The 14,284-nt window shown below is 43.1% G+C and overlaps 1 protein-coding gene across 1 annotated transcript in view; it reads left to right on the forward strand.

The window, feature by feature from the left end:
• Positions 1–14,284, forward strand: part of ctdspla (CTD (carboxy-terminal domain, RNA polymerase II, polypeptide A) small phosphatase-like a) — a 54,269-nt gene that overhangs the window by 13,491 nt on the left and 26,494 nt on the right. The window contains exon 2 of the mRNA XM_056583899.1: positions 3,087–3,259. Within this exon, the coding sequence (XP_056439874.1) occupies positions 3,087–3,259 (173 nt within the window). The remainder of the gene's footprint in view (positions 1–3,086; positions 3,260–14,284) is intronic.

Raw genomic sequence — 14,284 nt, forward strand, 5'->3', positions numbered from 1 at the left:
ATGGCCTAATTCACACGTGGAATAAGGGGTTTTCTTCCACAACTTCAGAAATACTGAGTCCTCAAATAAATTTCGGCAAAGAAAACGTATATGATAGATTATATCATATGTGATATGCGGTAATTGTGGTTCTATTTAATGATATACGCAATACATTATAAACATTGTTTATTATCAGTATTGTATGCTATCCTAATATGCATGTGTCCCCGTGGTAATAGACATTGCCATTGATTGTATTATGCGTTACGTGTTTAGTTTGCGTGTGTTTAAACAGAGCACACACGCGCGCATTCATTCATTCTTTACACTCACTCGCGGTAAAACAATGTTTTTCACGATCAAATACTCATCAATCCTAAAAGTTATGGGCATGTAGGCCTACACGATGTCTCTGTCAAGAAAATATGTGTTTGCTGTGCCTGTACGGTGTTTGCAGATGCATTGATTTAAAAGTACAACTTATTACCGCTGCATCAGCTGTTCTTTCCCAAATAATTTACCAAGAATGTGCGGCTAGGTAGACGGGAGAAGCAAAGTGTATGCGCGAGGTGCACAAGCAATCCGTATGCATCGCATGCGCATGTATGCATGCGCCCTTAAAATAGCATCTGAACAACGCGCCACTGACTTTAAACAAGGTATTTCCTGGTCAGTAGCGCAATGGTATTCAGAAACGGCAAAATACCGTTTGCGCCAGAACACGCCTCCTCCTTCCGCCGAACTGCCCCTTTGGGCGCATGATCAATCCCTAATTTACCGGCGAGTGGCGGTGGTGGGAAAAGAACGCTCTGCGCCAGTTGTAAACTAGCAACGATACATGCGCCAGTGACTAAGTCACTTGCGCCGGATGCAAGATAGGGCCCAATGTGTGTGTGCGTGTGTGTGTGGTGAATACAGACAGTGTGTGTGTGTGGGGGGGGGGGGGGTGAACACAGACAGTGTGTGTGTGTGTGTGTGTGTGTGTGTGTGTGTGTGTGTGTGTGTGTGTGTGTGTGTGTGTGTGTGTGGTGAATACAGACTGTGTGGTGAGCAAAGACATTGTGTGTGTGTGTGTGTGTGTGTGTGTGTGTGTGTGTGTGTGTGTGTGTGTGTGTGTGTGTTTGTGTGGTGAACACTGTTTCTGTGTGTGTGTGTGTGGTGAACACAGACAGTGTGTGTGTTTGTATGTGTGTGTGTGTGGTGAACACAGTGTGTGTGTGTGTGTGTGGTGAACACACAGGCGCGGCCCTCCCTACAGGCGGGTCAGGCGGCCGCCTAGAGCGCCATCTAGAGGGGGGGCGCAAAATCTAAAATGCGCGAGAAAAAAAAAAAAAAAAAAAAAGTACTTATTGGCCACGTCTCCCCGTTAAGAACACGCGCGCCCCCCCCCCCCCCCCCCCCCGTCAACAATCGCTTCACCCCCCCCCCCCTCCCCCCCGTCAACAATCGCTTCACCCCCCCCCCCCCCCCCCTCGTCAACAATCGCTTCATACACCCCCCCCCTCGCCTAGAGCGCCAAATGTGCTGGGGCCGCCCCTGTGAACACAGTGTGTTTGTGTGTGTGTGGCCCCTCTCGTTGACATTGTTCCCAGCTCGTAGCGGAACATCTGTTTGGGGAACAAGGGCAAAAACCGTCCTGCTGTGTTCACTACAACGAGGGGGGCCCCTCCGCCGGCTGGACAGGTGTCAACCTGCGCATGGGGCCCCAACACGCACGGGGGCCCCGACACACACGGGGGCCCCGACACGAACTCCATCGGAGTCGGATGGAGGGCCCTCAGTGGGAGTGTTGAGTGTAGGCAGGGGAGAAGGAGTAGCAGGAAAGGGGCCTGGGCAACCTGGGTGATGATGATGTCACACACACACACACACACACACACACACACACACACACACACACACACACACACACACACACACACACACAGTCTGTGTTCACCACACACACGTATGTAATATTGTGTGAGCAGAAAGTCGGACTCAGTCTTAATCATTAGATTATTAGTAACAGAGTATGATTGTAGTGTTTGATTTTCTTGTGAGGTCCTCATCATGGGCCTAGATGAAGAGAACAAACAGATGATAAACCTACTGGATCTTGCTGCTCTTACATGCAGATATGGGTGCAGCCCTATCCGATGCTCCCTCAACTGCTATTGCCATCTAAACTTTCCTAATATATGTTATAATTATAAAATACTATAATTATACATTTGGCAATCACTGAAGATTATTTCCAATCTGCTTCTTTCTCGTTTAGTGTAAAGTAGGTCAGAGCTCGCACACTGAAGTAGTGATGATGTAACTATTTGTGTGTGTGTGTGTGTGCGTTTGTTTGTGTGTGTGCGTGTGTGTGTGTGTGTGTGTGTGTGTGTGTGTGTGTGTGTGTGTGTGTGTGTGTGTGTGTGTGTGTGTGTGTGTGTGTGTGTGTGTGTTCTCAATGACATAACACAAATAATGTGTGTGGGTGTTTTTTATTTTAATTAAATCTTCCCGTTGTAAACGATCCAGACTTGATGCTTCCTCTCATCGTCTGGTAGAAGCTCAGGGAACGCCAGAGTCCTCACGTCGGCTCAATAGTTAGCCTTTACTGATCAAGGCCGTTGTTGTAGTTGTTGTTGTTGTTGTGGTCGTCGTGGAGACTGAACCCCAGAGGCAAATCACAGGTCAGTTCTAATGGCTCTAAACCCTGGATGGAAATAAAGATGCAGGATTATTAATCTTTCCTTACAAGACACAGATAATCTGTCTCTCGCTCACTCTCTGCTTCTCTTGTCCCCCAATCTGTGTTTTTTTCTACTTTTCCATTGATTTGAAAATGTCCTCTCCCCTACGTGGTAGTTAAGAGCAAAATGTTGAAGTTAATGAACAAGTCTGCTGTCCCTAAAGCCACATGGCAGCTACTGTTCCTGTGGTGTCAGAGGCTCAATGTCCCTTTATCACCAGTTGATTTCTAATTCATTTCAGAACCATGACAATTGCTGTGGGGTACATTTAAATAGATTAAGGTGATAAAAACATGAGTAAACTTTTTTACACCGCTTAAATCATGTTTCAGCGTTTATGAGGATCGATGATAACTTTTCCGGTTGGTCTCCCTCCAGGTTCCCCGTCCGGCAGCAGCCTGAAGAAACACCACCGCCGCAGCATCTTCAGCCCCTTCTTTTGCTGCTTCCGTAACTATGACTACCGCCTGGAGTCCCCGCCCCCGTCGCCGCACAGCAACAAGCCCCTCCCATTGCCACCGCCCCCAGAGGAGAACGGCAGCCCCCCAAAGGTGAGGTAGAGCAACATTATGCGTTCAGGTTGGGGGGGATCAGATCTGGGTCACCGGGCATTGCAACTCCGCTCGCTTCTTGTTTCTGACCAACACAAACTAGGCTGTAGCTGATTGTGAGATAGTCTTTAGGGTTTAAAGGCATACTTGCAGGTTAACCGGAAGTTTTGATTAATGGGTACATAAAGCACTCAAAATATGTGATTAATTCATAAAATGTCTCCAAAATAGTGTTACGGTCCAGTGTTTGGCGTTTTTGGCAGTAACAGTGTTTTCTAACGCCATTCGGCGATGACGTCACGTTGGGGAGACGTGGTGGAAGGTAGCCTCAGCGTAGTACTAGAACTATGGCGTCTAAGAGGTGGCAAGAACCACAAATAACATGTATGATGGTGATGGCCCACAGCAGTATAATTTCGAACCTTTCAGACATGAGAGGGCGAATGAGGAATTGCCGAGAACTGATCAAAGCCAAATAAATGCATGGTCAGAGGAGAATGAGTGGAGAGTTGCTATCATTTAGCAACGCAGCAACGAGCGCTGGAGCTAGTCAATGAACAGCAGTGCAAACAATAACGACACTTTTATTTATTTTTACTGTCAGTGAATAGCACCGAGTGAAAGTCAACGTTTTCTTTATATCTAGTGACAGCGATTATGTCTTAAGTACCGGTAAACTTAGTCAGAAGATCCAGAAATAGAAGGCATAATGCTAGCTATGGGCTAACTTAGCCTATTGGACACGCAATCAGTGCACTTGCAAATGAGTGCCTGCAAGTATAACCGATCATGGTGTGACATTATTTAACCATCAATCTACCGCAAATATGACCAGACAGATGTACATTGAACACATACACAAAGCACATCGCCCAACCCGGCGGATGATGACAGACAGCTCACAACAAGCCAAACATCACCACGGCGGGTGTGCTTTTCTCTCACTCTCGCACGCCCGTAAACAATCACTCCAACTTATCCAACTCCATGGCTAGGCTGCTTCACTTAGATCACAACTAACCACAGGGCTTTCATAACCATGCAGTATGCCGAAGCCGGAAAGGACACAGTCGCACACACTCATCTTATGCAAAACAATCCGTTTTATCATCAACATTCAGTCACTGCAAAGATTTAAAGACTAGCTTCTTACCATAAGTTAGAATGGATCCAAAGTATGTGATTGATACAGTCTGGTCTAGCTTTCGCTTGCTTTCCGTTTTTAGTATGACTTCTCAACATTACGTCTTTCTTGTGTTAGGCGCTCATGGCTAATTTGCATACGCACACAGGATTGGCTGGCTCCGCAAGGCAAATAATATAACATATTTAATTATCTTTCTATCTGTCTATATCAACGCATGTGTCTAGTTTTAATGTGATGTATTTTGTGTATGTCCAGTCAGACTTGTTGTCTCCCTTGTTCTGTGTTGTCTTGTAGGCTATACTGTGTGAGCCGAATCACCTAAATGACTAGGCTATCTATCTATCTAGGCTATTAGTCAACAATTATTCGCCGAAGGCGAAGTGAATAGTGGGGAATAGCTACTGAGACCGAAGGTTTATTTGTTGTTATCAGCTGACATTTTGCGAAAATAACAATATCGAGTTTGAGATGTCAATCATGGGATATCGCCCCATATCCCGAGATTGCGAACCAATCAAATTGCGCCATCTTAGGAGGTTCACGTGTAGCGTATACTAACTAGAGCCCGACCGATATATCGGCAGGCCGATATTATCGGCCGATATTAGGCATTTTTCAAACTATTCGGTATCGGCATTTATTTACTGGCCGATAAATGAATATAAAAAAAAATAATAAAAATAAAAGTCTGTCCACCAGATGGCGCTCTAACGCCCAAACCCGGTAATTCAGCCAGAGTTAGGCAGAGTGAATGACGGAGATCGACGGTGATCATCGGTGTTGTTCATGTGTGCAAGTGTGTTCATGGTAAGTTGGCAACTGTCACGAGACATACATTGCTTGAATAACAATTAAAAGAACATCCCCATCAATTCTCTAAAGTCGATAAGCATGACTTAATGCATGACCAGTGTTTCCCCTACCATTGTTCAGGCCTGGCGGGCCGCCAGGCCAACGAGCGCCCCCGCCAGGCCAACAACAGGCCAAAAAAATAATAATAATGAAAAAAAAAAATGAAAAAAAAAATTAAAAAATGCGGTGTCGCGCGTGCGCAGATTATGCCCCATCATAACGGACAATCTGACAGCATTAAGTTATATCATCATTCGCATGGCACTGCCACACTAAATTTGTACCGGCTGCCAAATTTGTACCGGGCGCGTCATCAATACGTAATCCATTCCAAACCTGCCCGGCAACAGATGATCAGATGATTAGAACCTTTCGAATGACGTGAAAGGTTCAAGAACATTCGCGAACCTTCTATCTAGCGATCCGTTATCTGTATTGTGCTATTTCGTCCTTGACCTGCTTTAAACACTCAGTTTACTTGCTAAATTTGATTAAACAATGAAATACAATACAAATATAAAGTAAAAACAAGTGTTATCTAGCGATCCGTTAACTGTACTATGTTATTTCGTCTTTGGCAACATGAGCGCGAATGTTTTTTGAAACCTGCCCGGCAACGGACGACGCGATCATCTGTTGCAGGCAAATTTTTTTTACAAATTTGGTAGCCGGTACAAATTTAGTGTGACAGCACCACCAAAAATTGTATTGTAAATAAAATTAGTTTATTGTTAATAACGTGTTTATGAATCATTATCAACTTGTGATGGCTAAGCAAGTGTTTTACATGGAAATAACCAACAAATACTCTAGCATCCCGTGAAAAATGTATAACAAATCAAACTATCAGCTCTTACCACCGGGCCTAAAAAAAATTCTAGGGGAAACACTGCATGACTACCATGTCCAGTTTTGCTGTTTGAAAAGGATTTAAAGGATAACTACAAATAACCAATGTTAGGGAAATGTGTTTGTTTTGTTGCGCGTTTCTGGATTTCTTTTTTATATATATATATATCGGCTGATATATGGGCATATCGTTTTTTTAAATCACAAAATATTCGTATCGGTATCGGCCTTAAAAATTCTATATCGGTCGGGCTCGAATACTAACTATGTATAATATCTATGTATTTATCTATGTATCTGTATAATCTACTGAACACTCTCTTACTAGTCTCTACTCTCAAGGGTCTCAATGCGACATTGGTCCGTGTCTCCCCAACGTGACGTCATCCAATGCATTCTGGGGGAAATGAGAATCATTAGCAATCCGCTAAAATAGTACCTACTTTTTCGTATTACATTCTGTTTTGTGATACCTAACAACATTAAATACAACAACAACAGTTCTTTATTACCAACAAGCAAATTGCACAAATTCGTTGGAAAATAAACCCTGCAACACAGCCTTTAAATCATGACGGACCACTGTAGACGGACCACTTTATACAGACCACGACTGACAACTGTAGACTGACCACTGGAGGAAGACATCAGCATGTGACAGCCGTCTGCTTTGACATTCTGTTCAGCTACAGTTCTGGTGAGTTTACAGTCATAGTGAGTTATAGTAACAGTTAAAGTTAGTTATAGTTACAGCCGTAGTGAGTTATAGTTACAGCTATAGTGAGTTAAAGTTACAGCTATAGTGAGTTAAAGTTACAGCTATAGTGAGTTATAGGTACAGCTATAGTGAGTTATAGTTACAGCTATAGGGCCCTGTTTTAAAAGTCTGAAATGCAAGTGAGAAGTGCGAAACGCAAGTAGCTTTGTGGGCGGATCTCTTCCGCCGTTGCTATTATACCAGTGTATAAATTACTCTTGCACCCGACGCAAATCTAAAAAGGGTTGATCTGAAACAGCGTCCAGCAAACACATATTTTCTTGACACAGACATCTTGTACAAGCTCATGACTTTTAGGATTGCAGTGTTGCCCCTAGGATGGAGTTGCAGCAGTGGAGGTGCAATGTTTTTTTTTCTGCTCGCAATTTTTTTTTTGTGCTCGCAAAGCACACCCTGCCTGGAGGTTTCTATGTGTCTGCCAGCACCAGAAGGGTGTATATACAGTTCATTTGTGCACAGTAATGAGCAGGGGAAATATGGAGAGATTGAATATATTACGAGTACGATCTTTAAAACAATTATTTACATTTATTTAAAATGAAATATATTATATCAACAACCACCCTATACAGTTAAATCACATAACACAAATACTACAACAATCGAAAAGGTCTGTGCCTCAAACCAATGCATCTTCCCACTCCCTCCCCTCTCCCCAACACAAAGGTTGTAGTAGGACCATGCCTCTATTGAACAAGTTTTAGGGCTCTAGAGTCAATAATGGCGACACCACTGAAATTGTTGCTAAATCAAGACGTATATTGACATTTATGCTAAAAATAAAATCCTCAAAAATAAGAAGAGATACATTTTTCAGAACTAAAGGTTGTAGTAGGACCATAAAGACGCCATACCTCTATGGAACAAGTTTTGGGGCTGTAGCATCAATAAATGCGACGATATTGAAATTGAACCATTGTGGTCGTTTTCAGTTTTGCACTTTGCCGACGGTCCCTTAACTCGCGGCTGAAAGCCGACAGCTCATAGAAGCCAATGCAATTCACCGTTCGCTAAAGACGGCTGGTTTGGATTAAAACAATGTTGTAGCTGGTTCTCTAGGTTACTACACTCGATTGTGTCGCAACGATGTTTCACTGATGATCTATTGAACCGCAAACTCAGAATCTGCCAATTTATTTCCAACTTTACGGAAGTTCCTCTCCGTTTATATGTTTTGCTCACAGGTGTGTGATTTGACCTGGATATGAATCGTCCATAGTGCAAAATAATATTTGTTTCTAAAGAGAAGACGGAGTTCTCCTCTCTGTTGATATGCTTTACTCAGGTGTGTGAATTGACCTTGATGCATATAGGGGAAACACTGGATTGATGATCGTGAGAAAACATCGTTTTACCGCGAGTGACTGTTTAAAAGAATGAATACATGAGGGTGACGCTTGCTTGCAAGAGTCATTTATCCGCCGGTATAACGGTACAACGGCGCAAGAGATATGCCAACAAAGCTACTTGCGTTTCGCGCCTCTCACTTGCGTTTCAGACCGTTCAAATAGGGCCCGTAGTGTCGTTGCAGGAGGCCTGCTGGACCCTGCATTAGTCTGGTGCTGGGGTCCTAAGTACCCATATTATGGGCGCTATTTCATTTAACATTGGAACAAAAAAAGACAGAGAGAGAGAGCGACGTCAGGGTTGAACCTTGAGACAATAAGATAACTGGAGATGGCCAAGTGAAGGACGCACTACTGCAAATACTCCACTCTTTTGAAGTTGGGAGGCTTGTACATCAACCTCCATTTGGGGGAGATTGCCATTGGAACCTGTCCAAGTTCCCGCCACTTGGTGTCTGGACTGCTGGCCAGCTGCCTGAAAAACAGGGATTTGCTGCATGTGTGATAGTGACTTTCGGTCAACTGAGGCAAAACTTAAATCAGTTAGACCATTAAAGCTCAGCAGGTGTCCCTCTCCTCTGGATACATACTTGGGAGATATCCGAGATCAGGGAAAACCACGTGTTCTGGTATTCCAGCTACTCTGTGCTAGCACTGAGACTGTTCGGGAGGGAGACTCTGAACCTCCACAACAGATCAGCCACCAGGCGCAGAGACCTCAGTCCAGTCTGGGCACTAACCTCCAATACCAACTTCCACCTTCCGTTCTCACGGTCTAGCAGGTGTCCCAACTTGGTCATGCCTGCTCCCGTGAAAGCCGAGATTTCGCTATCCCCGACTCTCTCCTTGGTGGGCATGTGGAGTTCTAGACACAGATTTATAGAAAAAAGGGAGATGAAACCCTTGTATCGATTGTTTGTCATAAGTCTGTCCAGTGAAAAAGCCCCAATGCCATGCATCACTGACCACCCAAAGGAAACCCAAAGCACACTGTCCGGCACATAGAGGAGACATTGGGCTGAATGTAGTCTCATGGCAGCGACCTTACTTGCCAGGTGAATCAGTTCTTGCCCTCCTTCAGCCACTGGCAGGCACAAAACCCCCTGGGCCAGCCAATGATACCCATTCGAAAATAAATTTACAAAAGTATTTTGGAGACTACAGAGGAGGGAGACAGGAGGGTCAAGTATGAATTTGCCACAGCATCGATGCCACAAGGATATTAACCACCAGCACCCGCCCTCTATGCGAGAGCTGTGGTAATATCCTCCTCCAGCGTTGCAACCATCCTGCTATCTTCTCTTCCATCCCCTCCCACGTCTTATCCATATAGCCAACAGTTCCCACATATACACCCACTTAAACCCATCCAGATTCCAGACATAATGTTGTGGCAAATGTGTTGAATCCTGCCAGTCTCCAATTAAGAGGGAAGAACATTTTTCCCAGTTAATCTATTTCTAGATAATTTATTTTAAGGATGCTAAAAATGTCTTTAGATAGGAACTTGATGAGGCCTCTGAAATTGGACCAAACCCAAAGGCCTCCAAAGTCCTAAATAGAAAGCCAGGGCCTTCTCCTGGTCTAAGGAGAGAAGGCTCAGATTCAGCTTATGATAGGCTGCTCTGGTTATGATGTCACAAGCTAGAAACAGGTTATCAAAAATCTATCGATTTGCAATGAAGTATGTTTGATCACTATGGACCACTGAGCTTACTTCAGCCTTTAACCTGTTGGTGAGTGCTCTCGAGAAAATCTTTGTGTCCACATTTAGGAGGGAGACAGGGCGCCAATTATTTAAGTATCCCAAATCCTCTCTTTTAGGCATCAAAGACAGGACTGCCCTGCGACAACTACAAGGGAGACTTCCCTGTCCTATAGACTCCTGGAGGAGTCTATTCCTTAAAAGAGACCAGAAAGCCTTATAGAACTCACCGACAGACCATCTAAACCAGGTGACTGGCCAGAGTTCTGTTGTTGTACTGCCTGGGTGAGCTCACTTTAGGAAAGGAGGTGCTGTAGCCTCAAGGCCTCCTCTTCTCCTAATCGTTTTAAATCTTGCAGGTGCTCATCCCCCGCAGATTTATCCCTATCCTCATCTCTAAACAGATCTTCAAAAAATGAAAGTGAGCTGGTTTCTGCTGGGTCAGTTGTCTCTCTTCCACCAGGGTGCTTGAGGCACTGCATGTTTTCATTTTTTGATGTCCGCTTCTCTAGTCCAAAAAAGAATTATTTGTATTTTTGCATCTTAGTATGTCAGTAGTAGTATGTTAATAGTTTATTTTAGGTTAAACAAATTCTAGGGTTTTAGGTAGCATACTGAGACCTGAGTGCTGTATTTCGGTTTTCATGCCAATGTTAAATGACAATTAAAGCATCCCTGATCCTTGATCCTTGAATTTGGCGGGGCCATCAATGTCTGCAAACTAGGCTCACTAGTGTCCCCTCCCCCCTATCTTCCAGGGGCCGTATAAACAAAGGATCTTAGGGCTAAAAGTAGGTCCTAACTGGCGAATTTGGGAGTAACTCCTAAAAATAATGGGCGTGTCACTCTTAAATTTAGGACTCCTAACTTTTTTCACTAAGAGCAATTCACAAAGTATTTTAGGCCTAAAAGTAGCACCTAAGTCTAGGAGAGCTTAAAGTCCTCAAGAGGACTCCTAACTCAGTAAGCCCTATTCACAAAGAATCGTAAAATGCCTGCGAGACGAAATGTTAGGGTATTAAACTTGTTGTGGAGTAGTGCGCGATGCATTAACATCCCCGACTAACAGGAACAATCAGATTAGTCCCGAAATAAAATGTTTGGCCACACTACGTTATTTAGCAACATGGGAAATGCAACTTTGCAATGCCGACGATTTAAAAATATCGCAACCATCAGTCAGCCGTGCCATAAACTATCCTTTGGACATTCAACAATTACACAGGATCAAAGCCAACTTCATGGCACTTGCAGGTATCCCGGTGTTGTCGGTGCTATTGACGGGACGCACATAAAAATAATTGCGCCATCAAAAGACGAGGACGTGTTCGTCAATAGGAAGAAAGTGCATTCCATCAACACGCAGGTTGTTTTTGATGCAAATTTTAACATAGCCTACTGGATGTTGATGCAAAGTGGCCTGGAGCTTCAGCTACCCATGATTCGCGCATTTTAATGGTGTGCGGTCTGAGGCAGCTTTTTGAGATTTGTCACTTGCTGGGTGACAGTGACTATCCATGCAAGACGCGGCTCTAGACACCGTGGCTCTAGACACCCTCCCTCAATTCACAACCGGTCGTGTATGTTTGTGTGCTCTAGCATATATGGAAGAAATCAGTAAACAATAATAAATATGGATTCAACAAATAAAAGGCATCAAAGAGCCAATACGATGTGTTTTACGCATAGGACTAAGCGTAATCTGCGTAATCACTTACATGTTATACTTTAATGTTGTGGAGAGAGGAATTGGGCAGTTGAAAGGTCGGTTTCATGTCCTCCACGGCGGAATACGCCTCACCCCAGAGAGGGCAAGCACAGTAATCACTGTATGTGCCATTCTACACAACCTCTGCAAGCGGAGGAACATTCCACAGCCAGACGATGATGATGATGATGATGATGATGATGATGATGATGATGGCAATCAACATGAGAAGGAATTTGGCCGTGTGGTACCGAGTGGACAGGCATTTAGGGATCACTTTGAACAGGCCCGGCTCTGGGCATGGGCATAGGCAGTATAGGCGAATGCTACGGGCGCATCCATCCGCCGGGGGCGCCGAAAATATGGGATTCTTTTTTTTTTTTTTTTTTTCTTCTTTTTTTTTAATACTGTATTCATCTAACTTTAACTTCAATGTTTATATTTCTTAATACCAGTAGTTATTTCGAAATAAATATTAGACAACATAACATAACATGCAAAATAAAAGAGCGCCCTAGTTTCCACTTCCTCCGCGCCCCCCCCCCCCCCCCCCCCCCCCCCCTAAAAGGGACTGCGGTCATGCCAGCCGACTCATCGAGATCGGCGGTCATGCCAGCCGACCCAGTTTTTTGCCGTACCTGTATATACTATTCATTACTGTAATAGCGTCTCAGAACTAGTTTAAAGTAAAAGCATTCGTCGGGTAGCCTACATACAAAAAGACAGTCAATAAAAGCAAATACTATCAAAGGAAGTGTACGGCCGTTGTGGTATTTACTTTCAAAATAAAAGCCCACCAAATATTCCAATCTGAGACATATTACAAATGATTTTGGATTCGATTTAAAAGAAAATGCCCTGTTATTCCATGCTCATTTCACTTCAGGGTTATAGTTCACAACCCCATAGGGTCACCCAAGAAGTTCCAGAACATTCTGATGTGGAGTTTCAAAATAAAAGCCCAGATTCCAATATGAGACATATTACAATGATTTTGGATTCAATTTAAAAGAAAATACCCTGTTATTCCAGGCTCATTTCACTTCAGGTTTATTGTTCAAAACCCCATAGGGTAACCCACGAAGTTTCAGAACATTCTGATATGGAGTTTCAAAATAAAAGTCAACCAAGAATTCCAATATGAGACATATTAAATATGATTTTGGATTCAATTTAAAAGAAAATGCCCTGTTATTTCAGGCCATTTCACTTCATGGTTATAGTTCACGACCCCATGGGGTCACGCAAGAAGTTTCAGAACATTCTGATGTGGAGTTTCAAAATAAAAGCCAACCAAAATGTCCAATATGAGACATATTACATATGATTTTGGATTAAATTTAAAATAAAATGCCCTGTTATTCCAGGCTCAGGGCGATTGTTCAAGACACCATTAGGTCACCCAAGAAGTTTCAGGATATTCTGATGTGTAGTTTCAAATTAAAAACCCACTAGATATTGAAATATGAGACTTATATTTCAATATCTAGTGGGCTTTTAATTAGAAATTACACATCAGAATATCCTGAAACTTCTTGGGTGACACTATGGGGTCTTAAACTTTGACCTTGAAGTGGAATGAGTCTGGAATAACAGGGAGTTTCCTTTTAAATTGAAACCAAAAAAATATGTAATAAGTCTTATATGTCAATATCTAGTGGGCTTTTCACTTGAAACTACACATCAGAATACCCTGAAACTTCTTGGTTGACACTATGGGGTCTTAAACTGCGACCCTGAAATGGAATGAGTCTGGAATAACAGGGAGTTTCCTTTTAAATTTAAACCAAAAAACATATATGTAATAAGTCTCTTATTTTAATATCTAGTGGGCTTTTAATGTGAAACTACACATCAGAGTATCCTGAAACTTCTTGGGTATCACTATGGGGTTGTGAACTATAACTCTGAAGTGAAATGAGCCTGGAATAACAGGGCATTTTATTTTAAATTGAATCCAAAATCATTTGTAATATGTCTCAGATTGGAATGTTTGGTGGGCTTTTATTTTGAAAGTAAATACCACAACGGCCGTACACTTCCTTTGATAGTATTTGCTTTTATTGACTGTCTTTTTGTATGTACCCGACGAATGCTTTTATTTTAAACTAGTTCTGAGACGCTATTACCGTAATGGCTAAGTATATACAGGTACGGCAAAAAACTGGGTCGGCTGGCTTGACCGCCGATCTCGATGAGTCGGCTGGCATGACCGCAGTTAAAAGGGGTAGGGGGGGCACAAGCAAAAATCTTGCCTAGGGCACCAAATTGGTCAGAGCCGGCCCTGACTTTGAAAACACATTTTAGGTAAACACCTTGGCACAAATCAGTCAACACTTAGGTAGTTCATAACATTTATTTTCTTTTAAATTTTACGTATTTTTATTGTTTGCTTTCTCTCTCTCTTGAACGTGCAGGCTACAACGTCATTATCGTGGTCTGCACAAAATTGTCATCATGCGTGTATTCTGCTAACTGCACTATAACTACTTAATAGGAATTAATTTCTAGCCTAGGCTATTTCCTTGTTTTTCGGTGATTCAGTGGGCTCGTCTGAACAACCAATCATCGAACTGACCGCTTCTAAACTCGTGCACGAGAATTGACGTAATCCATAGCAACGGCGCGTCACTCTTAGTT

Source organism: Gadus chalcogrammus, chromosome 23, assembly GCF_026213295.1.
Source record: "Gadus chalcogrammus isolate NIFS_2021 chromosome 23, NIFS_Gcha_1.0, whole genome shotgun sequence".
Classification (NCBI taxonomy): Eukaryota; Metazoa; Chordata; class Actinopteri; order Gadiformes; family Gadidae; genus Gadus; species Gadus chalcogrammus.